At 44.1% G+C, this 27,797-nt stretch overlaps 1 protein-coding gene across 1 annotated transcript in view; it reads right to left on the minus strand.

Annotated features, from left to right (window-relative positions):
* LOC133358320 (mitogen-activated protein kinase kinase kinase 12-like) overlaps positions 1–27,797 on the minus strand; it is a 74,886-nt gene that overhangs the window by 35,428 nt on the left and 11,661 nt on the right. Inside the window, exon 3 of the mRNA XM_061576583.1 lies at positions 21,486–23,020. Within this exon, the coding sequence (XP_061432567.1) occupies positions 21,486–22,992 (1,507 nt within the window). The 5' untranslated portion in view covers positions 22,993–23,020. The remainder of the gene's footprint in view (positions 1–21,485; positions 23,021–27,797) is intronic.

The following is a 27,797-nucleotide window of genomic DNA, read 5'->3' on the forward strand; positions in this document are numbered from 1 at the left end:
AAAACTAACTGAGCTAGGGCAGGAAACAATTATGCAAACTAAAACTAAGCTAAACTATTTTTTTATTTTAGCAGTTAAGACCTCACTGAGCTAAATATGTATTTTTCAAAACTGACCTGGCCACAAATGATAGCTCAATGAGGTGGCTCTTTGTAAACATTTATGGCAGCCAATTACTCGAAATGCATGTTTCTAGTTGTCAAGGGAAAAACCAGAGGACCTGGAGAAAAATCCACGATACCACAGGGAGAACATGCAAACTCAAAATATACAGGCATGAGGGTTGGGATCGAATCCACAACCTCCTGTATACCAGGCAAGGTAGTTAACATCTCGCCACCGTAGCACCACGAGGGATGATGGCTGATGGTAGAGAGTAACGATGGAGTTGCAACCAAAGGAGGAAGCGTGCCCAAAAGGATATCCACCGTGCAGATGGAGCGATGAAACCTGCTTGTGTGCAGACGCTTAGATTGGTTGTTGTATTGTGAGAGAATGAAAGGAGGAGGCCGTTTTCCAGAAGTGGATGGAAAATGGCTGATGATGATAAAATGGGAGTACACATGAACAGGTTACATACTCTTCCTTAAATGTCATTTACAGGATGTACCTATGAAAAGCTCACTAAGTCTCAACAATATATTTTGAGCTAGGTCCTGGGATTGGGATGTTTGGTCAATGCCATATATGAGTTTTTTGGTATATGGAGAAAAAAAACTGGAGTACAATACGCAGATGAATTGCATGAGTACAGTGGGGTAACACTCAATCCTCTGCACATATAGAATCAAGAATCCATTGCTGTACGATAATCTCCTGGCCATCTCACATCCCTCTCGAAAGCAACCTTATGTGTGCACACATGCTGTTAACATTGAATCCGATGAAGTCAGTTCACCAAAGTATGCCTCTCTATCTTCTTGGTTCTTTCGGTAAAGTCACGTAGAAGGAAAATAATAAAATAATAAAAATAAAACATAATAAAATAATTCTCACGACGTTTCGGCCACAACGCAAGCAACGACAATGCCATGTTATGCTGTTATAACCAGGGCCCTGAAATACGAAAATGTTTTGCGTTCAATCCCAACCCTGACGCTTGTATATTTGCAGTTTGCATGTTCTCCCTGTAGTCGCGTGGATTTATCTCTGGGTCCTCTGGGTTTCTCCGCCACATTTAGAAACGTCCATTTAGTGTATATGGCTGCTATAGATATCCACATGATAACGAAGTGTCGTTGAGCTATCATTTGTGGCCAGGTCGCTTCTAAAAAAGAGTTATATAGCTCAGTGGGCTTTACCTGGTAAAATAAAATTAAAGTTTTTAATTCTATATAGGTGTGGTTGATAACGTAATTCCCAGAGACCCCGATAGCTGTAAAAATAAACTCCCGCTGAATGACTTCGCTCAAGTAAGAACACGTGCCTCGACAACTTATGCAGTGTCGCTGGACAATGCTGATGCACAGACGCTCAATAAAGTAATCAGAGAGTGCAGGTAAATGAGCTGTATGCCGCTTAATGGAGAAACCTTAACAGAAAAAGATCCACAATAAAACAAAGAGAAAGCCCCTTGTAAACAAGTCGTATGTTGGCTGATGGAACAACGCCACGCAAATATTTTCAATTAATCGAGGGAGCTTCTTCTCGAAATGCCCTATGCTGCTTGAACCGGATACCACCTGAAAATGTAAGTGAGTTTTAACGGTGATAAACTGGACCAAATCAAACTGCCACGAGAAAATATTTGCATTTGTGCAAAGCCGTACTATTTGTTGAGTGTTTTCAATGTTAATTCCGTAAGTGTCAGCCACGATCAATCCAATGCTGGGTGAAGGACCCCCTAAGCCGTCACCATCTCTCACATTTCTGAAATGTAACAATCCACCTAGCATCTGCACATATGCGGATTCCATCTCTATCCATCTCTCCCTGGCCCAGGCTCGAGTTATATATATATAATATAGGTAAATAATGGTTAATATCAATAATTAACTTGAGTTATTGGATATTTTTTTATTCTGATATTTTTCCTCTTAATATTTCATTTATAAAATATTACGAGATTTTGGTGGTTTTTTTTAGATACACACATACATAGGTTAATATTGCTGAACAGGTTTTTAACTGTGATGTGGGTGCACAATTGTCCACTTTCCTGCACTCGTTGGATTACTGAGCCTTGGCCATAGCCCTTATTATTATTATGGGCCCAGTGCCCTGCCATGATGTAATTCTTAATTGCATTCTCATTAAGATGGAAAGCAGTGCCACGTTCAAAGCCCCCATTTCAGACATCCAAAATGTTTGATCCAAGCAGCACACAGCCAAGCCATCCCACAGGATTATCAACTCAGATCTCCAAAAGAAAGGGAAGTTTTGGCCCGGTCAATACTTGGGCAGGAAATTGCAAACGAACTAAAACACTATCGTGGTTGAGCGGCATCATTCACCCACAGGTATCGACCCAGGTCACAGTTCAGTCGGTGTCTCTGTGCAGCGCAGTCAGCGCTTCCAGACAGTACTCGCATTGTGGCAAAGTTCATATTTCTGTTGTGCCGCAGAGTCGCCAAGTCGGCAGCTATTTTGCCAACGGGCAAGTCTACACTGACATGGTCACTGGTTTAATCTCCACAGCTGCCTCGCAATTTTTTTTGGTAAATTTACAATTTGTGGGCCATCTGCCGTAAACTGGAAACTAAAGAGAGTGTGACATCATTATAAAGAGAAGCCAATGTGTGCAGGTGTCAGAGCTGAAATCCAACATTTGAAAATTGTGTGCCAAAAAGTAAACAAGAGAGTCAGAGTAATTTCTGGCTTTGTCAAGATGCATGGATTGAGCGATTTAAATTGATTCTTATGCTCATGAAGCATGCACTTGACTCAAGAGTGTAACATTATTGCGTTATGTATATTGAACGTCTTGCACCAAAGGTCGCAACCGGGTACCCGATACCCGTACCCTACCCGATACCCGGCTACCCATACCCAGCCGGGTACGGGTACCCGTTTGCGACCCTGGTGCGGCCGGGTACGGGTAGACCGTGAGTCACTGGTGAGTAACTGTTTGTCACTCATTTCCCAACGTCTTGTCTCTTCTCACAATTCAAGTTCCTAGAATCAACCCACCCGCGCCTGCAACATGGCTTCATCCCAGAGGTCGCAATCAGGTACCCGATACCCGTACCCTACCCGTACCCGGCCGGGTACGGGTAGGTGGAGGGGCAAAAATGATACGTTGATGCCCATCTGAGTTTTACAAAAACTATACAATTTGGATTTATGTTGCATATAAAAGTGACTGCATAGCAAGATTCTGTATAGATACGGTGGGTGTATTTATTGTACAGAGTGAAGCTGTCACAGGGCAGAGGGAAATAATGACGGTTTTGGGCCTGACACATTTGGCTGGAAGAATGGAGATCCAGACTCTGGGTGCGAACAGAGTAAGAATGAGACATTTCCCACTGAGTGAAATTTGATGAGCGCCTTATAAAAACAATTGGTTACGGGAACAGAGAGTTTAGATCGCTGGGACAGAGGGTTCCAGCAACCCAGGGGAGTAAAGCTCGATGAGAGGGCAGAGATAGGAGAGCACGTGGAGGGGAGTCGTGTGAAACGAGAGGGGAGAGGCAGGCAGGTGTAGGCCCGTGGAGAAGAATTGACCCTCTTGATCGCAAGCTGCACTCTCTATCTACTGCACCACCTCGTGCAGGGGTCGGCAACCTCCGGCTCCGGAGCCGCTTGCGGCTCTTAAAGGACTGCTCCATGTCGTTATTTATTAAGAACCACCGACTCCTATTCACATGCATTGTGGGCTTTTGGAATATTGAGGGGGGGGGGGGGGGTTGACAGAATTCGAAAAAAAATGTCTCTATTTGTAATTGTGATTGCTGATCCCTGACTAAGTGGGACACAGATACCGTAAAATAATTCTGATCACCAATCTAAGGAATTAAACTGAAGAGGATCTTATCCGGTTAAATGGTGGAAACCAACCAATGCAATTGCAGTACATTTTACTTCTTGAATTTTTAAAAATCCAAAGCACTGTTTAATAAATATCAGACTCATTTATCCCATATAAAAAAAAAAAAACACTGCAGCTGAAATAAATTACCCCTAGCCAGCTAAACACCACCTGCATGGGCAATTCGTTACATACATTTCTCCCAGTGCAGAAGTTGCATTTCCTAGTCCAAGGAACATATGGATCTCAGTGGGTATTTCCAGTATAATACGTTTAATGTTAACAAATGGCTAAATGAATAGCATCTTATGCCCACAAGCAATTCCTCTCTGTATTCTGCCCTCCTGCTGATAACAATGTAAAGTTTGTCTTGCCTCTATGTTTGCTCGTTACTATCTGGTTTTTTTAAATCAAAATCCACACTCCCAAATTATTGTGACGAGGGGGGGGGGGTGAGAAATGTGACGTCACATCAAAATGCGCAACTTTAAATAAATATAGACAACACGTTCTACTTAATTAAATAGACTTTTAAATACATGTTTTCTCCTACAACATAAGAGTGTAGCGCCACATTAAATACGCACTACAATGACAATAGTTTAAAGCGATTTGAAGCATGTTTAAAAAAAAATTGGAGGGGGGCTTCGCTTTGTGACGTCATATTTGAGGGGGGGTCTGACTTTTTGTGACGCTGTGTGACGACGGGGGGGGGGGGGCGGGGGGGGTCAAAAAACGTCAGAAATCGCGTGAAGTCATTTATGGACGGCCCCTTGAGAGGGGAGGGGGGTGTGTGCAGAACCGGCCCTAGACCTTTGGGGGCCCTAAGCAAAATTTGGTTGGAGGCCCCTTTGATGTATGATTTTTTTCACCCACGAGCCAGCAGTGACTCTAGGGGGCCCTCTGCTGGCCACGGGGCCCTTTGCAATTGCAAGGGTCGCTTAGTGGCTGGGCCGGCTCTGGGTGTGTGTGTGCCTAAACGTAGCGAACAACGGTGACAAAAAAGTTGAGAGAGAAAAGCCGGGGCGCACCGGTAAAGTGCCACCGTTCGGCATCATCACGAGGCAGCGCGCGCGATGCGCATGACCTCATCCCGCGCGACCCTGTGGGATCGGAGAAGGACCGTCGCTAAAAGTGGAGCGGTGAGTCACGCTCGCTCACTCGCTCGCTCGCTCCCAGCTTGGACAGCGCGCTGCCGTTCACATTCGGCGCGTGATTTGCCAACACGAATTGTGGCGTTCTCGTAATCGTCGTTGCAGCACTCGAGATCTGAGCTCCCGTTCACACCCTGAGGACGCTGGATTTAAATCTCCAGCGAACTATCGTTACCCGTTCGAACGTTGTCAAATTACTCTCCGACAATAACACCTGTGCTGCTGCTGAAGCACTAAGATTTGGTCACGTTTGAGTCACGTGACACTTTTATTAATTGGCTGTGTCAGGTGGTGGAGGGTTTACGACACGCGTTTTTACACGATGATCTCACCCACAAGACACCAATTATGAATCATAATATTAGTTGTGAAAGCCGACTTATGAATTTAACTGCAGCGATTAGGGTGAAGCGCTGTCATATTATTCGTCGCTTCACGTTAAAATTGTTGTTTAAACGGGGGTCAACGGATATTGTTATGGAGGAAAAGGTTTAAAAAAATTACTTGTGCTTTCTTTTTCAGAGAAAAACATGTCCATAGTGTTACATTTAAATTTCTACGGTCAAATGTGAGAAATATATTATTACATGTTCGCGTATGTAGCAGAAACATGTTACTGCATTTCAAAACACTGCACATAAACGGTGGGCATATTTATTTTGGAGGGGGAGGCACGTCTGTCAAGGGTCTTGAATCTGGAATTGAACGGTGACAGGAAGTCAACAGCCCAGATAGCTGAAAATTCTAGACATGAGTGCAGCCGAAGAGAATAAGCACTCTCCTACTCGGAAAAGGTTGACTGAGGGCTTTGACAGAACGCCTTGATTGCTGGAATAGAGTGGTGGAGACGAGAGTGAGATGAGAGGATGGAGGCATGCAGAGGCGAGTCTACGGAGGATCTTGAGGATGGTGAATGCGATCTTGAAATGAATCTGGGATTGGATGGGGAGCCAGTGGAGGGATTGGCGTATAGGTGCGATGTGGTCTCATCCATGTGTGCAGGTGAGAAATCTGGCAGTGGCAATTTGGATTATCTGTACGGTAGTCTGGAAAAAAGGCGAAGCCATAAACAAGATCATTGCAATGGCTGGGACGGGATTTGATGGAGGCATCAGCAGCTGAGATAAGGAGACGGTGGATGCGAGGGATGTTGTGCAGATGGGAGTGTGAGGTCTTGCAGCGTTGAGATATGTGGGAATAGAATGAGAGCTGATGATTAATCTATTACAACTCCAGGGTTTCAAACACTCTGCCAGTTTAACGCCAGAGTTTGGGAGGTGCACACTCAAATTGGAGACTTTGCCAAGAGTACAATTTCTGCTAATATGTATTTATATTTTGGCAACATTATCTGGAACAAATCCAAGCTGAGACTGCATCTAGGCAGGATGTGACAGTAGAAAGTGACATTGGGTCCATAGTTTCAATGGCCATTCATTGAAATGATTACAATTTAGGGGTCATATTTAGAGTATATCTCATCTTATTGTATAATTATTATCAGCAAAGCAGTTTTCGTGTGTTGCACAGGTGTTATTAATCCTATGCTTTAATGGCCCAAGTTAAATGCCTTTACAATTAAAAAAATACGTGTGCATTTGTGTTGATAATACATCAAATTATGGAGGACTTTCAATTAACCTTCACTTCTGAAAGAGGCAATACAATCAGGAGCATATACATCCAATAGATCCAGGGTCCGTACAGCCTTGAAACTGTTGGCCAAGTTATTTTCTATCATACTACACGGCCCTGTGTGTGTATTTTTTCCATGGTAACAAATTCTGTCCGTGCAGATGGTTCGTGAGCTGCAGTGCTTTGAATCCACTTATTTGTAATTGAGCAATAAATGCAGAATTGGGTTGCATTTATTGACGATCTGAGCGTAAACTGATTATGTTTACAAGAAATGCTCAGGTGCAATGCTAATGCATTTCAGTGAAACAATTAATAAATGTAATACGTGCAAGTACCGTGGAGCGTCGCATTGCAGCCATCGTTAAGCGGATACTGTTACAACGGTGACACATTGTGTGGCTAGATTAAAACAATAATCACGTACGCCGTTGTTGTATGAAAGCCACAATCCCACTGTGTTCCCTACTCCAGAGCACTGATCAAACATGCAGTGTAATTAGAAATTATTCTCTTTGAAATGGCCGTTAAGGCCCATATGCACAATACTGACATGATCACAGTTGTTGTACTCATAATTAAATCCTGAAACCTGAAGCTGATTGACTATGTAGAAGTCTAAACTGTTATTACTGTTATATTATTGGTTCTTTCGGTAAAGTCACGTAGAAGGGAAATAATACAAATATAAAACAATAAAAATTCTCACGATGTTTCGACTGCAACACAAGCAATCATCATCAGGTGTGAAATCCACACAAAGTGCTTGCCACAAATGAACCACAATACCTTGCTAATCTCGTCAAGGAGGATAAACCATCATGCAAACTCTGGTCATCCCTGCAGCGGATTTTGGCTAACCATCGAACACAGACGGTCACTGCATCGCATGGCGCTTTCAGATGCGCTTCTGCGGCCGTCTGGAACCCTCATCCTTCCGATATTAGAAAGCCACTGGAGCTATGCACTTTTAAATTTAAATTGGAAACGCATTTCTTGAAAACAGCTTTTTGTGTTTAGTTCGTTGTCCTTTCCCCCCGCACCTCCAATTAGCAAGGTTGGCTATGTACTGTGCAAAAGAAGTTAAACACATAATAGGGTTTTCCCCCTTTTTTCTGGCAACAAAACTGAAACCTTTTTACAAGGATTCAGGTCTGCATTAACCACAATACTTGCAGTCAAAATGCAAACAAAAAACACACTATGATAATATATGCATTGTCCTTGAAACTGATTGGCCCACATCAAGTCATTGGTCCACACCAAATTCAACACACATACATATGTAGTACTGACGGTTTTTGGCCCCCAATTTGAGGTGCAATGGTTTTATCCTCACGATACCCCATTTTTCCACTACCAGAAGAAAGCCTCCGAACTTTGTGTCCATACCTCACACGTGGTGCGATGCCACAATCCTTCATGATCCCGCACGTCAACTGATGTCACCGCACCATCTCCACGGTGGTAATCCTCGTGGGCATGCACTTTTCTGTGGCTGCCATTTCGTCACCAGGTCTGTCTGTAGACCATCGTCCGTGCCCTTCCCAAGCCTACTTTTCTAAACGGTTAACATCATATTCTTGTTCTTCTTGGTTCTTTCGGTAAAGTCACGTAGAATGGAAATAATAAAATAATAATGCTTTATATTTTTTATTTTATTATTTCTATTCTACGTGACTTTACCGAAAGAACCAAGAAGATGAATCCCTGCAGTCACGAAAGCTTTAAATCTAAATCATATTCTTGGTTCTTTCAGTCGAAACGAGGTGATAATTTTATTGTTTTATATTTTTATTATTTTATTATTTCCCTTATACGTGACTTTACCGAAAGAAACAAGAATATGAATCTCTGCAGTCACGAAAGCTTTAAATCAAAAGGTTAACATCATGCCGATAATTTGCGTTTGTTCTCTGAGCCATGCGTGCCTCTTTCTGTCTTCCAGTATAATCGCAAGCTTGCATATCTCCATTCTCATTGGCATACATTTAGGCTTTTGGTAATTTTGTTTGTCGAAGTTCTTGTTTATAATCCACATGTCATGGCTGTGATATGCACTGATTGAAAAGTTGCTTCTTCAGGCAAATTGGTATTTTGCATTTCATTGCCGAGTGGTGGTGGCGCACGTCTGTAATCCGATACTGCGAAGGCAGTGAGGGTTGGTGTATCACACAAATGTTGTGAAACTCCCTTCCCTGTGGGCGTCGAGGTGCCATACCCTGGCTCGCCAATAGAAGGCAGTACACCAAGTGGACTAATCTCCATCTATTTCCATCGTGCACTAATAATTTCTGGGTATGATTGGTGTGGACTATTATTATTCATCAACATCATTAGCAATGTTCAATCCACCACTGGATAAAGGTCTCCCCAAGTCGTTTCCATCACTCACGGTTCTGTGATGTTAAAAGCCACCAAGCACATGCATACAAGCTGATTTCATCGCTGCACCTCCTCAGTGGATGTCCTCTAGGACGCGTTCAATTCCTTGGCTGCCACTCTATCACTATTCTTGACCTTAAGCCATTATCCCTTTTGGTGGAATATTTTGCCCAGACCCACTTGCTTTTTTTTCTTAACAGTTTGAAATTATGTCTTTCACCTGCGCATGCTCTCTCAGCCATGTGATCACCTTTCTGTACCTCAATTAAACGTACGTCACTTTTTTCTTCTCGACGCACTTTTGAGTTTTTGCTCCATTTTTTGGGGTTAACGGCCGTGGAGTTTCTGAACAATGTGTAAGTAGTATGCAGTGATTGAAAACGTTATTCTTGAGGCACATTTGCACGTTACTTTTCATGATCAAGTTCAGATTTTTAAAAGCAATGCACCCTGCTACCATCTACTATTTCATCAATTTGCTTCTGGTCTGCCTTCAATAGCTGTCTTAAGTGCACATCCTGCTGTGTTTTCTACGTGTGTCTCTGTGACAGATGTCTCCAAATTGTTATGAATGTATTGTTTATCGTTATTATTATTAAATGACAGAAATTGAAATAACTGTGCATCCTTCACCTTGAAGGTCAGCCTTCATGCTTGCCACTCCTCTGCTAATTTGGCTTAGCAGAACTTCTCCAGGGTTCAGAGAGAACAAAGTTCTAATAACAGAAAGGATCGTTTTTTTATCCTCAAATCTTGGCGGTATGGATTTACTCAAACGCAACAGTGTGTGGCAGCAGCTTGCAACTCATATTTACAAAGTACCTGATTCAGTGTGTGTTTTTTTATGAGGCACTCAAGAGGAATTTCTCTTCCCTGCCTGCATTAAGGCGATATATAATTGCTGCTCTTGCAGCCAAAACCATTACTGCCACTTGTATGCGTTTTACATTCGTTCTGTGTGTCATCCCTAAATAGGCCCGGTGGTATAATAAGCTGCTCACTGCCCTGATCAGCAGTGGCACATCAAGAGAAGGTAGGTCAGCCCAGAATACTAAACAAACGCACAATCGGAATAATCCACGGCTCACTGCTGACACCTATCAGCATTACGCGTAAGACTCGCATGTTCACATCAGTGTGTAATATCGCAGAGTAAAAGGCACACCGGCTCCGTCCTGCAGGAATATTGGATTTGAATCATTGCGGTACGACTATATCGTAGATTTCTTTACTATTTTTCAGCATTGAGGAGGAAGAGATATAATGCAACTGGGACGTTTTCACATTCAATTATTCTCACCACGGAAAAAGTACATGCACAACTTTACCCACGTGCTTTCAATTTGGTCTTCAGCCTCTGCAAAATAATATCTTCATAAAAAAGCAACACAGGGCTTAATCCGACTATCGCGCACACATGACACATATCTGGCTCAGCGATTGAGTGAGCGACTCGTGTGTAGAAGGTTGCGGGTTCAAATCCTGTTTAGGGGTTGATTCAACCCATCCCACTCTGTGGGGAAGTCAACAGTGGTTCCATATTCTTTGGTTATTTCGGTAAAGTCACGTAGGTGAAAATAATAATAACAATAATAATAAAAATAACTAAATTAAATCACGACGTTTCGGGCGCAACACAAGCGTCCGTCATCAGGTGGGGATAACCACTTTACCGAAAGAACCAAAGAGTATGGATCCTTGCAGTCACGAAGACTTCAAATGTATAATCAACAGTGGTGGTTCTATGGATAGACTAGCTTGGGGCTGTAATCAAAAGATGAGCATCACGCAAAATGCTCATTTGAGTAGGAACTAACTTTGACTGTTTATTTCCTGTTCCTGAGTTAAAACTCAAAGTCATTGCTACTCACGCTTCGTATTTTATTATTGCTCTTAAATAGGCTCAATGGGAACATTGGGCAAGTTTATCCTTGACCTGGTTCTGGGTGTTTCAGTGAGTGGATAGGTGAGTGTGTTGATGAGTGGGTGGACCGTTGTGTTGTTCATTGGGTGAATGAATGGGTGGGTGTGGCAGTGAGTGGATTTGTCAGTGGGTGAGTGGGTCAGTGGGTGAGTCGGTGGTTGTATCCGTGAGTGGGTGGGTGAGTAGGTCAGCGGGTGGATGGGAGGGTGGGTAGCAGGGAAGGGATAACAGTGTTGGTGGGCGGGCGAGGGATTTGCGGGAGGGGGGTGGTTGGTCTCCTCCCGTCGCCAGATGGCCCTTACATCCCCATGGGAATCTCACCCAGGCGACGTGTAGATGAATCGGATTGAATCAGGGAGTGGACAGCCGGGTGGCGCAGACTCATGTCTCTGTTAACCTCCGTGTTTTGTCCAAACAGCCTTCCAGTACAGCATCTCCGGCCATTGTCAAACCACCCATGTTTGTGGTTTCACATTCCTCGTGTGTTTGTGTGTATACGTTGAATATGCATATAATGTAAAAGTGTTCAGCGTCTGATTTAGGTATAAATGCAGTGCAGTGTTATATTTACACTCTGAATCCAGAAATGCATTATACATCAACAACAAAAAATCCTGAAAATGTCAGAAGGGATTAAAAAAAAATTATCTACACTTAATATTTATCACAAAATGCAGTGCTTAGAAACCTGGAAAGCTGAGCCACTTGAAAAATGCCGCAGCATCAGTGTCATTTAAAAACATCTTTTGTAATAACCATATTGCCTGAAAGGGAGTACGTAATGAGTTTAATAACGTACCATACCATTTGAATAAATCCATCTTTCAGTATTAACAGCATGTTGTCTCATATAGTGCTGTGAGTGCACTTGTGTTAATAATTAATGCACATCATATTAATATTAATTTGATATGGGGAACACACTGACATGGTTTGTTAGACGAGGTGGAATTGTATCTACGTATACTGTATAAATAGTTTGTGTAATTTTACGGAATCACAGGTTATTGGGTTTGTAATATTGTTGGAAAGTGTTTGATACAGGGTCGCATTTATTTCAGAAAGCAGGAGGAAACATTGTTTCATAAATCGCACATTCTGTTAACAGCAAAATTGACAATTATATTCACATCTCTAAAACTCTGTAGATAATTATAAATTAGATACATTTCAACAAATGAGTTATCTGCATTTTACTGATACGTCGGAGGATTTATTTATTTTTTACAAAAACTGAAGGTCATGTAAGTACATACCAAGCAAAAATGTGATACTGCGGCCCTGCATACTCCCCTAGGTTTACTCAGCCTAAAATAGCTCTCTGGTGCAGTTGCGTGCCAGCACCAGCACTGGGAACACAAAGGTAGCCAGTGACATCCGTTGGCCTCGTCCCATCATCCGAGCGATAGCTGTTGAGGCAAGTAGCCACTAACAGTAATCGTTCCAGCAGGTTAACCATTTAAATCAGTGGTGGAGCTCGGCTGAGACACGTGCGGTATGAATTGCATTGCATTTTGAATTGCTTTTCAAATTACCATAGTCTGCACGTGTGAATGTTCTCGCAGAATTGGTTTTGCAGTGTGTTTAATTGCAGAGGGCTGAATCATTCTTGATGCTGTACTGCTTTGTCACAGTGCTTTTTTACAATTCTAGCTAACGGGGCTGATAACAGGAAGACCATATTTTTTCTTCTTCTTGGTTCTTTCGGTAAAGTCACGTAGAAGGTAAATAATAAAGTAATCAAAATAAAACATAATAAAATACAATTCTCACGACGTTTCGGCCACAATGCAAGCAGCCGTCCACCTGAGGACGGCTGCTTGCGTTGTGGCCGAAACGTCGTGAGAATTGTATTTTATTATGTTGTATTATTATTATTTTCCTCAGGTGGACGGCTGCTTGCATTGTGGCCGAAACGTCGTGAGAATTGTATTTTATTATGTTTTATTTTTATTACTTTATTATTTCCCTTCTACGTGACTTTACCGAAAGAACCAAGAAGATGAATCCCTACAGTCACGAAAGCTTTAAATCGAAAAAGACCATCTTTGATTGTGTGTGTGGGTGGGTGCTCATCTGTACGTGTGAGATAAAATAACTCGCACCACATGTTCACACTTGACCGTGGTTCATTTGTCTCTCTTAGAGGTGAAAACAATGCCCCACTTTAGTTGATTGGATGCCAGAGTAGGTGAGATGAAGCCGAGCTGCGTGGATGGGGAGTGGTACTGAAGCTCAAGCTTCTCGTAGACTTCACAACAGCATTCTAGATTTGAAGCTTTCGTGACTGCAAGGATTCATATTCTTAAGTTTTTTCGATGAAGTCACGTAGGTAAAAAATAAAAATTTTAATTAACAGCAGACAACACTTTTTCTCCGTCTCACCTTGCGCATATGCGAGTACAAACAGAACTGGTGTAAATTGTTCTTTGACTCTGCGAGGCCAAGCAGTTTGTATCCTCACATTCGTGTGCTCAGGACTTCAAACTCACTTTCATGCAAATGAGCTGTGAAGGCATCAATGACCAGAGGTCGCAAACGGGTTTTGATTCCTTACCCGTACCTGTACCCGGCCGTACCCGTACCCTACCCGTACCCGGCCGGGTACCCGTACCCTACCCGTACCCGGCCGGGTACGGGTCGGGTACGGGTATCGGGTACCTGATTGCGACCTCTGGGATGAAGCCATGTTGCAGGCGCGGGTGGGTTGATTCTAGGAACTTGAATTGTGAGAAGAGACAAACGTTGGGAAATGAGTGAAAAACGGTTACTCACCAGTGACTCACGGCCTACCCGTACCCGTACCCGGCAGGGTCGCAAACGGGTACCCGTACCCGGCCGGGTACGGGTAGCCGAGTATCGGGTAGGGTACGGGTATCGGGTACCCGGTTGCGACGAGCATGTTGTTATATTGTTTTCGGCATGAGACTATTGTGCTCCGGTGTCTTGATTGAAGCTTGAGAATTGCACAAGTCCGTACTAATTGTCCGGACGTTCTCACTTTTACAATTCGGTATTTAAAAAATATTAAATTTTTGCCTCAATTGTCTCAAGGCAACACAAGATATATCAATTAATTAATTAATGTTTTAAAAGACAACAAGATTTGTGATTTTAGATACAGGTGTGAGAATCTTCATCATTATTCGGGTGTGGAGTTGATCAGTAACATTTAAATGATCATGTGGGCGGCTTCAGGAGTAACCTGTGAATATAAATTCTGCCTATGAGTGATCGAACTGGGCAAGTGGCATACTGTGATCCATGGTCTGAGATGGGTGAGATTTCCGTATTTGCCGTGTGGTGTTTTTAATAGGATTCAATACAGATGAGTGCGAAGTAAATAGTTGCACTGTAATGATGATTGTAATCATTTGGACTTGTAACGCGAACAGTATCCACTCAATCTCATAGAGAGGGAACGACTCAGAGGCGCGGGGAGCAGACAGACATAAAGACATTCTAGATTTGAAGCTTTCGTGACTGCAAGGATTCATATTCTTAGGTTTTTTCGGTAAAGTCACGTGACTTTACCGACTTTACCGAAAAAACCTAAGAATAGACATGAAGACAGCCACGCAGTCAGCCGGCACCAACAACTTCACAAGCGTTGCTGTCCTCTATATAATAATGTGTTCTCGGCCAATGAATCATGATTATGATTGATGATGAACATGACGGTGATGGTAATTATTATGATAATGATAACATGTAACATTATCAGGCATCACAACTCCCTGGCCAGGGATTCTCTGACCTCAATTTTATCTTATGACGATTGTTTTTCGTGACTGTTAGATGTGTTAGTTTGGTTCGATGTAGCCGTGCGGGTCTTCTTCAGGGTAAAATAAGTATAACCCGTAAAAACAAAGTTTTTCACTATCAATCCTTTATATGCGTGGCGGCTAGAGTCCTCTCGTCCTCTGGCTTGAGATGGCTGCCACCTATGGGTCAGATGATTGTCTGCCAGTATTAAGCAATTGGTAATTAAATATTTAATTTGTTTTCCCTAAACAGTGTAAAATTTTGGAAATAAATTTTCACGAACATTAATTGTCTCGCACAACGAGTCTGTGTGCAAAATGTCAGCTCGATTGGATCACGGGAAGTGGGTTAAAAAACGACCGAAAGATTTGCACGGTCCTAAGCAAGCAAGCAAGCACGCAAGCACGCAAGCACGCAAGCAAGCAAGCAAGCGAACTTAATACAAAGGATTTAAAAATGAGCCCATTGTCACATATATGCGTGAAATGCCATAACAATTCCGGGCAACCTTTGAGAGGCTTCTGGGAGGGGGTCTCTCCGGTAAAGGTGCCCAGTGTGATTACTCTTTTGAGGTTTCTCCTCTGCTGAGACACTCTCCAGGTGTCCACGCCACCCACAGCCTACCACCCGTTAACCTCTCACAAATAAACACGATGGTCCCCTGATTAGCTCTACAGACCATCGGGGTAAGTTATGTTTGCAAGCGCCTATTAAAGCTGACGTGGCAGATGAAGAGATGGTGGTGCCAGCCCTATCGATGCCCGGACACCTTTATCTTCCCATTAATTTGATATCTATTCAACTTCTATACCACCAAAAATAACATCATCATCGTCAGCTACGGTCAATCCACTGTTAGATAAATGCCTCCCCTATCCGCTGTTATCTCTTATGATCCTACGATGCATGAATCAATATAGCACCTGCACACGAGCTGATTTCATCTCTCAATCTCCTCGGTGAACGTGCTCTCTGACGCGCTTGAATCCTTGACCGCGACTGTCGTTACTGAAGCACACCCACATATGCCCCCCTTTGTCATCATGGATAAATAGATAAATAAACAAGAGTAGCACGTGCCTGTGGTCTGAGTTGCAGGTTGCACGACCATTGGCGGAACATTTTTGACCTACTTTAGATGATGCTGCCACTTCAGTATAACAAATGGACAAGAGGAAAAAAACTTTGCATTGAATTTCAACTCGGGCATTTTTTTTCGGGTAAGTATGGATGCAAACATCACATTAGAATTTAGTATTTATAAGAAGTTTACAATGTGCACAATATTAAATGGAACTCACACAGAAAACGTCTGTCATGTTTTTATAATAAATACATACATTTTTTATCTAGATTTGACCGTACTTTAGATGATGCTGTCATCAGATGGTAAATAATTACCATCTGATGACTGAGTCGCTTAATTCTATGTCAGAGTTAAGCGATATCTGAACCGGTCCTGGGCACCTGCCCTCTTCACCAACCCGCATTGACCAGTACGGTGAAGTTTGGTCAAACATCTACAACAACCAACACGGCAAGTGGAGGCATTCACCCACACAATTGGATTAAGAATCTGACAAAACATATTACTGTTATTAATTTGATGGCTGTTACAATTTGCCATCTAAGTCTTAAACTTGATTAACAACTTTTAGAGAAACAACAAATGAAACCAAAGTATGTCAGCAGAACTCCCTGCCAGCAGCAAATATACTTTTTGGCTTAAGAATTCCAATAGCAGTAAGTGCATGTATCTGGCTGAAATCCATGCTGATAGCATTGTTCCCAGCAGCAGTAGGGATGGCCGTGCCAAATCTAATAGGACAAATGCATTGGCCTCAGGCATGAATACAAAACCACGCAACTTCGGGAGCAGAGAAGCACGTGGTACAGCAGCAAGCTGTCCACCACACTCCATCACGCAGAGTGCGGTGTCCTGCCGTTGTGCACAATAAATCTTTATAATACGTGTAATACGTGTATACTTGAGTGCAAGCATGTGTATATGTGCACTGTATACAATATTTCAAAACATATTGGCGAGACGTTAACTAGAAGTTGCGGTAACTTAAATTTGTTTTGTAATTTGATCATTTCATTTCTGAGCATCCAGCTTCATGTATTGATTATGTGCAGTACTTTAATAGAATAAGTGCTCTGGTGATTTTTTTTTGGGATGACTACTGCATTTAAAAATTTAGCGTTTAGTCTGAGTCTTGCTAACTTTTACAATGTAATATGCTCACAAACTTGTGGCGAATTTTATACACTGCTGGATGCGTGCCCTCCCCATGTGGTGCAGGACATGGGGGTTATTTCACCATACTTCATCACGCTGGTCTATACAGGTGTTGTGAAAGTGGGGAGCATAAGTGCAGGAGCAGAGAAGTACAGTACAACAAGAGATGTTGCTGCCCCTGCAAAATAAATGATACAATCACGGCTATGGAGTGAGACATGGGTTAGTATGTGGAGATACTCTATGGAATTATGTTGAACTTCTTTGTCACCGTACGTAGCCAACCGTGCGAATTGGAGCTTCGGGGGAAGGACAACTAATCACAAAAATATTTTTTTAAGAAATGCATTTCCAATCCAGATTTGAAAGCGCATAGCTCCAGTGGCTTCCTAATATCGGACGAAAGAGTGTTCTAGATGGCCGCAGAAGTGCAATCTGAAAGTGTGCGATTCAGTGACTGTCTTTGTTTGATTAGACTAAATCCGCTGCGAAAATAACTGGAGTTTGTGCGACGGTTTTTGCTCCTACATTTATTTGTTACGCGTGATTCAACTGAGACCGACAGCTCGCACACAACGTTCCGATATGACTCAAATAGACATTCGTGGCTAGTGTAGGTAATGAACAAAACACGTGAACAGACAGCACCGTTTTCCAACATGCGTGCTCTTCCCACTGCTCCTTCGGAATTCTCGGTGGCCTAATCCCTAATCCCGGACCACTGAATGAGTGAATAAGAGAATGGATGCGATCGGGAAATTAATGTCTCATTTGTGTGGGCAGCAGCATAATCATGACTGGCCACGTGCCTCGCCCGTTGGATGAATGCTTTACGGGGAGGAGGAGGAGGATGATGATGATGATGATGATGCAGGTGTTGTGCAACTCTGCTCCGCCGTGCTGCAGCAAATCGCCAGCGCGTAGTGCCTCTGCATGTACACACTGACGTAGCCTCCGGCGAGGGCAGCGGTGACGCATGTGCCACTGGGGCAAGGTCGGGGGCATGGAGAATGGGATGATGGGTGGCGACCGCCATCCCATTCTGAAATTAAAACGAGGTTCGCTTTCCCTTAGCCTTACCCGACATCTTCGCCTCTCATGCTTCATCTCCATGATTAGTAGAAACCATGTTGACTCCATGCTGGCACCAGGCTGGGTCAAAGAACGCACATCCCCATGGCAGCCCATTTTGGCTGAACCGATCCTATTGAGTTCCAGGACTGGACTTCCGGGGGCTCCACTACACACTTTGTGCTACGTTCACATGGCCAGGCCAGCTAACTGGCCTACTTCGTGGAATAGTATAATGCAACCCACGTGCATGTTAAACTTTGTTTTGTAAAAACAACATACATTCACTGCCCTCTGACCATGGAGGGAAGGGTGGAGTGCGGAGAAGAGGGGACAGAGAGCGGGAGGGGTCGAGACTATGGAGTTTACATGGTTCTAGGCGTGTTGGGACAAGAAATGAGCCATGTTGGCTCAAATCAAGAACGGTCGACAACAGCTAAAGTCTGTTTTCCAATGGTCATGTAGACATAGCAATAAAACCAGGTGAGTGTCGCATTGAACTGTGACGTGGCTTAGCGGTAGTACATTCGCCACTTTTTGTAGAGGTTTACAGTTCTAATACAGCGGTCACCCTCATTATGAGTGTGGTTGTAATGGTAATACACGCAATCTGACATAATTTGCAAGAGTAGGCCATTGTATGCTATCTTCAGGGTCCAAATTTTCAAATTACCCACACATTACTCAATTGCGATTATACATAACAATCGTTGCCCCCCTATTGACGGACTAATTCTCCAGGTCACTCTTGCAAACAAGACTCATCGTGGTCTATTGACTTCTCCTCACCTGGATAAACAAAGTGAACTTTAAACTTGAATGGGATCAACAGGCAAATGAGAAACCTGCGCTGTGATGTCACTCACTCGACTACCTGGCAGAATGATATCAAGCAAATATATTTTAGCATATTCCCTTGTCCAAATCATCCAGGATGCACGCAACCTATGCTACGATGAGCGATCACCATGCTTAACAGCTATTGTAGGCCACAGGGCTACGTTGTGATCAACAGAGGACAGTACAGCAAATTCCATTGCTGTAATGTACGTCTCTACTGCCACCCCGATGCCTGCCGCCTTCACCAACCTGCACTTCCCACGATGCACCTGTCGAGCCTGAAGTGGTACGCGATGGATACACTCAGTACAGAAGACTGTTCCGGGAATTAATTTTCCATGCCACATCAATGATACTGTGTTGTTGGTGCATGCGGTGGTGTGCAAAGACGTACGTGTGAATAGTGCTTGCGTTACCACATGCACTGAAGGACAGTGTGTCATCTTATTATTGATAGGCATACTTTGTACTCTCGTGGTAGTGCCTCATGCCAATAATCCTTACTCCAAGCCAGCCGAGCAGTATTCCCGGAATTATAGCGTGAGAAATTAAGCCCTGAGTACAATGCATGCACTGCATCCACTTTAATGGATTAGATATGATCAGGTCACATCAAAGCAGAATTTTTGCCCTGCTCAATCAAGCAATAGCACAGTGCACATATGTTGGCAACCTTAAGTAACTTATGTAAATTCCACATTCCCATGGCAATGGTCAGTCTCTCTATAAGTTGATGACTGTTGTGATGGTTATTTGTGAAAGAACGTCTCATTAATTCTGAATATTCTTTTTCAGGAGGGTTCTCCATGGGATATTTGGTCAAATAATTGTTTTAACATGTTTTAATATGTAACGAAAAATGAGAAAATCCAGAGAAACCCCACTCAAATGCTGGCGGCACATTCAAGCTTAAATGGATCTCCGAGAAAGTTTGACACCCACTTGCTGTGCTGCTTTCTTTGAGAACGTCATCATCCTACTTATCAGTGTCTAATTCTGAAATATATCATAATCAAAACTTATACACGAAATAAAAGCATTGTATTTTATGAAGCCATTGCGATCCAATTGTGTGATGGGCACGAGGAGGCACCTAAACAAATACCCCCAACAGTGGCGTAGTAACTCAATTATCAGCTCAGGGGGTGCGCCAATCAGTCAGGAGGGACCCCAATTTTTGATTTGCGCATTTGCGGAAGCCAAAACGTTGCCGCTCTGATAAAAAATTTAAGCAAAAATTGTATCGTAAATTAAAGCATTTTCATTAAAATAAATATCAACCCCGTTTTTATTCCATTACATTGTTGAAAACATATCTCATGGTCACTGGTGGGGGGGCACGTGCCACCCCCCCAATGATCCAATCGAAATCCCTAATTTCGATCGGATCATTGGGGTTTATTAGTAATAAATCTGCCTTTGCGACCCCCACTGCCACTGTGTAGTCTGAGTCCATAATTGGCAATAAGTAACGGCAAAGCATTTACAAGTGACTCACAAAATTGTGCGTAGTTGCATATACAGTATACGACTTCCCTGAAGGCATTCACTTTCAGCGAGCGCGATGCCGATCACACAACGCGGTTCGAATTCGACCCTCGATCGATGTCTGCGCCATCGCCGCACACGCGTCGAATAAAAAGCAAGAGACAAGTCCTTACTTACTAATAACTCCTATCATTTTTCATTGCTGGAGGGGTTGCCCCCTCTACCTGAAAATCCTGGCTCCACCATTGCTCGTGGTGATTGTCAAGGCAGGCCCCAACTCGTAACTTTGGCCACCAGGGCGGGCCAGGGCACCCCCTGCCCCCACGCTAGTTGCGCTGCTGCCTCTCATAAAGACCCTGTCTAAGTCAACATTGTGCCAGCAAAGGAGTTGCCCCCTGAGCTAGGTTGTGTGCCATTTATTGTATTGCGATGTAAGCCCTGCTCATGCCATCACCAGTGGCCCGTGCTACCCTGTTATAAGTCTGCGAGCACGCACCCAACTAGGCAGTGTTCATAATCACACATGTGGCTTCAACACACCGGTGGGCTAAAGCAGTGAACTATTTGTCTTTGTCAACGTGACACATTTTTACTGATTGGCCGTGTCGGGTGGTGGAGGGTTACGACACATTTATAAATAAACGCGATCTAAACCCAAAAACGTTGATTATGAATAACATTGGTCGCGAAAGCCTATGTGTTAAACTAGGCAGTGTTTATCAGCATTCACCTATCAACACCAAACACTAGCAAATCCTTCTAGCTCATTCCCGAGGTGAGTTTCCCTGCCATTTATATCGCTCACCAAGCTGCCAGTCAGGAGGCCCGTTTGCTGAAGAGACACATGACTAAAACGCACGTGATGTCGGAGCAAATAGAGCCAGGTTTAGGCAGGGTCAACCAGACGGAATTGAGACCCATAAAGCCCAAACCCACTTCACTGTTGGGACCGCAGTGTGGGACACAAACCCACCACACTGTGGGACAAATGGGAGGGATGAGTTAACTCACCTTTACCTTGCTGCTGCACCTTGGGCTCGGCCGTGTAGTTCCGCCCAAAGATGTGCCACACGGGTCGCAGACACCCGAAGAGTCCGTCCAGGATCCCACCGCCCGTTGAGCGGTTCTGCAGCATGCGTATCCGCACTCCAGCACCAGCGGCGCCGCCGGCGGTTCCGCCGACTCCGGCTCGGCGTGGCTCCTGCCTCACCGGCCCCGGAAGTACGTCCTTCCCATCGTTGTCATCTTCGTCGTCGTCATCGTCGTCCTCGTCCCCGGCGTCGCCCGATGCCGTGGCCTCTCCCCCTCCTCCACCGCTGCAGCCACCGGCCGTCCCCACCGCCTTGTAGTAGTCATCGTCGTCGTCATCGTCGTCCTCGCCTTCCCGCACGTCCTCATACGGGTGCAGCAGCTTGTGCGTCATCTGCATGCAGTCATCCTCCACGATGGCCGGCAGCAGAGCATTGTCTGTCGTGGGCACCGCAGCTGCCTCCTCGGTTTGCGTGTCCAGGGTCGAGCAAGGCAGGATGGGCTGGGGCGACCGGCGGTGGTGATGGTGGTGCTGATGGAGGTGGTGGTGAAGGTCACTCACTTCCTTGCACGGGTCTCCGAGGTCGGGCTCCTCCTTGGGGTTGGAGGCTTCCGAGTGGCGGTCCGAGCAGTCGTCGATCTCCTCCAGGTACTTTATGATGCTGCTGCGCGAGCGAAAGACGTCCGAGTGGCACTCGTGGAAGATCTCGTGCTCCGAGGATTCTCCGCTGGCGCTGCTGCGGTGGCGCTCCTTGCGCGTGTCATGCAGCAGCAGGCTGTGGTCCGACTCGCCGCTGGCGCTGCTGCGCACCCGCTCTTTGCCCGATGAGCACGAGTCTGACCGCGACTCCAAGCGCCACTTTCGCTGGTCTGTGTCCCCACTGCTGCCGGCCACCTTCCAGCGCTCTAGGTCAGATATGAGGCCCTGCTCCGCACCCCCGGTCATGCTCCTTCGCATCCTGGACCCACCGTACGTCCTGAGGTCTGAGAGGAGCTCGTCCTCCTGGCTGTCCTTGGAGTCGCCACCTCCGCCACTGCCCTCATAGCTCCTCCTGCGTGCGATTTTCGTGCAAAACTCCTGGAAGCGTTTGCTGTGCTCGGAGTCCTCGACTGCATCACTCCGGATCAGCTCCCTCCGGAGGGGCCGAAGCTCGGTGGATGAGAAGCGGCTCTGCTGGAAATAACGGCCCTTCTTGGACCGCGTGTGCCTCTTCCGCATCGGCTGGAAGTCAAAGCAAAACTCATCGAGGTGGTCGCTCTGCTCCGACTCCTCGTCGTTCGAATGTCTCCGCGGTTTCTCCATGCAGGGTTCCTCCGTCGACATTGGCGGCTCAGTGCTCTCCGCATCACCACCGATCGCCGATTCTCTGATGGCGCATAGTTCGGGCAGCTCTGTCCCTACTGCCGGCTCAGGGGGCAGCAGCACCACCACCCGGCTCAGGGCCTCATCCTGCTGCATGGCCATTATGGCTGTCGGGCAGTAAATCATACCACGTCAGGCCAGAGGCATCCCTAACCTGGACAGAACAACGACAGGAAGTAAGATTGCGCACGATGTTAAACACATTCCAATTTACCCAATAAAATGTTACTGGGTCTCCAAAACTATTTTTACATGGGTCCTGCTTGTGATGTTTGGCCTATTCATTATGAGGGTTGAACACTTAAAGTCAATGCAGGCAGGGCATCAATCTTGTTAGAATGCCTCCTATAGGCATATTTACAAGTAGATGTCGCATTTAATCTCTGCATGTTCCACCAATCCTGCTCATTGCCCTCAGACTTGGCCATTTGGAATTAACTATGGTTCCTTATTTTATTGCATTTTGACTTGTAGATATACATGTTCAAGCATTTATTCATGGATAGTTCCTTAGTCTATATTAGATCACATCTTGCCTCGGTAAACAAAAAATACAGCAATACCTTTGAAAGGAACCCAACAACGTGTTGCAAAAATAATATACGGAGGTGACACTTTCACCACATCTCCTTCCTGATATGTGCAATAAAAATGACTACCAGTTAGAAAAAAAAATTTGAACAGAGCATTTTAGCCTTTTCTGAGCCACAAGCTGACACCCAGTTTCATGCAGGGCCTTATGGAGGCCACCCGCACAGTGCCGCCCCACATGCCGCCTCATTGTTCATCTTTTTGTCACCATTCGGAGCATCAGCCATCAGTCGAACCAATCACACTACTGACAGTATCTATAAAACGCACGTTGACATATTCCCACCTCCCCCACCCGCCCGCCCGTCTGCCTAACAGGAGAATCTGTTTAATTCGTTACTGCTCGAAGGTGAGTTTCTGTCTTATTTGCATCTGCAATACTGGGGCGGGGGGGGGGGGCCTTGGTTATGCAAGATGCTCCTATTCGCTGGCAACCAGGTCTGTGCCGGTCCCACGGGACCGTGTAGCCGCACTGTACGGTATAATAATGAAGTGAGAATCCCATGGGAAGGAACAGGAAAATAGCGCACGGAGCCCAACGCGGCTCCAGATGGGCACTTATCTGTGGCTCTGGTCGGCACCGCCAAGAGCCACGGCGATGCGATAATGAAAGAGCATTGAGCACGGCTGCCGTTTCACTCGAGCTGTCCGCTGCTGCCGAGGTTTATCCCCAAATGTTCTGCTCCAATGACAAGCTCGTGCCGTAAAGGACGGTTAAACTGCAGTGTGTATAAATGTGACAATTGTACGGGCATTTACGAAATGAATTAAGATTATGGTATAAATGTGAACATTCATGCGCTATGTGTATGCACATCACTTACACGTGTATGCATATGTATGTGCATATGAACATACTGTGTATATATATAAATCTAATTTGGTTAGCTGGTTAACTAATGGACTCTGTGAATTGTCATTGTATCCTCGTAGCTATTAATATTTACGTTGCGTATTGGTTTGCCACGGGAGATACTTAATTGTTTGTTTTGTTTATCAGGACATAGGTCGATGAGTATGATATTAATATTTGTCATACTAGTTTTAGAATAGCATATTCTTGAGAAGGCGCATATGCATGCGCATATGCATGATAGTATGCAAAATAACAAGCTAAATTGTTCATTTGCATGCTAATTAATGTATGCGGGCACCCATATTTATGGAGATTGTATGTAGATGCACTGCACAGGGATTGCCTTCTGACCTTAACCCAAATAAGACTGATCTTAATTGAATGCACCTGCTTGGGCAATAAATTATCAGGTTCTATGAAGCATTAAGGGCAGGAAAAAATGTTTTATAATGCGACCATATCACCATGGCATTGATTGAAGACAACAACATTGCACAGATCTATATTTTGATTATGCAAAAAAAAATGTTTTTACGGTTGCTGGATTTTTCTTTAGTTGTTGATTATTCCAGGGAATAATTTAACACATATGGAGGAGAGTTGTGCTGGGCACAACACGAAGCTTGATCCACTGTGAGATACTGGGTGAAATTCCAGACAGCCACTGCCTGCGATTAATCTTGGGTTTCAAGATTAAAGAGTCGATGATTGTAGCCTCGTCGATAATATTCGGACAAAAATTACACGAAGTTTGGTTGCTTACCTAATTTGGCTACAATTCTAACTCTGAGAATTAAACACAGTTTCCCATGGAGTTAACAGTTTTTTGTTTCTATGTAGCAGGGTGCGTGGGACTGCACACTCGAGTGTGTGTACATAAAAAGGTCACTTTAATAGCTCTCAGAAGTAGTTATGTTCTAACCCCTTCTGTGGGTAATTCTCCAATGTGGGATGATGATGCACTGTTGTGCAGGAGTTTAGAATAGGCACATTGTGTCTTGAGATGACACTGATAATACAATTGGAGTAAAACTGTGGACAAAAAACATAAATATTTCAATAATCATTGCTCGGTCAACAGAGCCGCACGACTCTCAGTTATAAAATCACGATTTCAAACCAAAGTTATCTCAGCGCTTCCTCATTCAGATGAGTAGGGACTCATAAAGCTGCACCATTTAGCGAGAAATGGAGTGGGGTTTTTTCTATGGAGAGATTGAGCCTCACCATATTCCTCAGTTAAATTGTTTAAGGATCACTGTTGAATTCTGCATACATAGGCACATTTGGCATTTTGTGCACAAATTGCAATGTGTGAATGTGCATTCTACCAATTGTATTAATGGATGCATTAGGAAGTTTTATCAATGGCCCGGTTTAGAAAGTAAAGTGCATTCAGTAGATGACCCGAGGTAAAAACAAGTTTCAGAGGATTGAAAATAAAAGAAGCATTTCCACAGAAGACAGCAGGCTCATATGTCAGAGGAAAGCAAGACCTTTGGAAGGCACGACCTCAAGCTGAGATATTATGTGTATAAATACAAAAGTGGCTTTCATTTTGACCTTCGAGCTGAGTCAGAATATAGGCTGGATTTTAGTAAAAAAAAAACAAGAGGCCCAGAGTGCTTCAGCATTTCCTGTGCTCGGTCACACTTTGTAAATGGGCAAATAAATACATAATTCGATCAAATCAATAAATCAATGAAACAGTAGTGCTGGAGTGGGGCAGTTCACTGAGCTCACGTACGACCGCATACACGCGTTTTGCGGGCGGCCTGTGGTCTGGTGGTCCTTTAGCGTGAAATTGAAGAAGGGGCACAGGATTTAGCAATGGGGCGGTTTTGCATCATCAGGAGATTAGCACACACAGGTTTGAAGAGGGACAATTATCTTACGAGCTATTATCGGTTTGTGTAGTGATGTATGCCGGTTTTCAGGAGAGCATTTTGTTTGTTCTATAACAACGCAGCGGTGGACAAAGGACACTAGTGGCTCATTGCTGTCCCACCGAATACCTTCCGAAAGCAACAGACGTACTGCTCCTAAGAGTAGGCCGCTGTGCTTCGTCATCATGGACAGTGGCAGCGATTAAAAAAGGCAGCCAACTCCTACCAGGCACTCCAATTTGCCTAAACCAATTTGCGAACAGATACTGTTGATATAGAGGCCCTCGTATAAATAGCCATGTCTTACAATGTACTTACCATTAGATTTTCTGATAAATGCAGCTTCTCGTGCCCCAATTTATTCTGCAAAGTTTAACTTAAATTACTTAGCCTCCCTAGAACTGAGGGTTACAATCCTTTTTTTTTTTACAAATGATGTGTATGTATGATTCATAATTAGTTTATTTTGGGTTTAAATCATGAATTTATAATGCTAATCTATTTAGCAGTAACCCTCCATCACCCGACAAGCGAATGAAAGCAAGTTTTTACATGGCCGAATAGGCGAATTGATTTGGTTATTCACCAAATGAAATGTTGAAAAGCAAGCACACTTTGCATGCAGGCCAATAGAGATATAAATAATGCCATGATGATTCCTTTCTAATGTTTTTTTAATCAAATGTGGATTGATATTAAAGCGATTGCATTAAAACGCGAACAATGGAAGGAATAAAGCGTTTTTTGAAAGCTGAATTTCGTTGATAACAGCAGCAATGTGCTGTAAGTAGAAAGTTTGCAACTGTCACCTGTAACGTATCAATTAGAAACATAAACACTGACAAAGAATACTGAACAAAAGCTGAAAAGTGCACAAAGGAGTATGGACAGATGCATTACTTCGACTCACACTGAAAAAGGAGCACATCGAACAGGAAACAGACAGAAATCAAACAATATTAAGAAAAGCACTGTAGATTGGCTGGTCCTCAACACATCGCTAAAAGGATTGAAGGCAATAGATAGACTGGAATGGCAGCCAAAGGACAACCACTGCAGAGATGAAGTGATGAGATCAGTTCATATATAAATGGATTGTTTTTGGAGGTCATGTATGGATGTATGAACTTCTTTCGAACTGTACGTAGCCACTCATGCTAATCGGAGGTGCGGGGGAAGGACAACAAACTAAACACAAAAGCAGTTAATCAATGGCTACTACTGCTGTTGCTGATGTTGCTGCTGCTTATTATAAAGACGATCATTCCAGCAATGGTGGGCCTGATGATGATAAGAGGCTGGACTTTTGGAGAAAGCAAATGAAAGATTGTCCATGAAGATGGCAGGGTGTATTGGTGAACACCAAGCTTTAGAGGGCTCTTGGATACACACAATTGGCTGCCATATTGTGCGTGCATCTGTGCCATCCAGAGCACCACTACTGTTAACACACATTCTACTCAGCTGAATTATTTAAAAGGGCCCTCTCTCCGCTAAGTCGATAAACACTCATATGCACACACGCACACACTCAAGTGCACACGTATGCATGCACTGGACAGGGTGGCATGAAATAATAATCATACATTATGGATGGG

The sequence above is a fragment of the Lethenteron reissneri genome, chromosome 7, assembly GCF_015708825.2.
Source record: "Lethenteron reissneri isolate LAM-NWPU_2019-01 chromosome 7, ASM1570882v1, whole genome shotgun sequence".
In the NCBI taxonomy this organism is placed as follows: Eukaryota; Metazoa; Chordata; class Hyperoartia; order Petromyzontiformes; family Petromyzontidae; genus Lethenteron; species Lethenteron reissneri.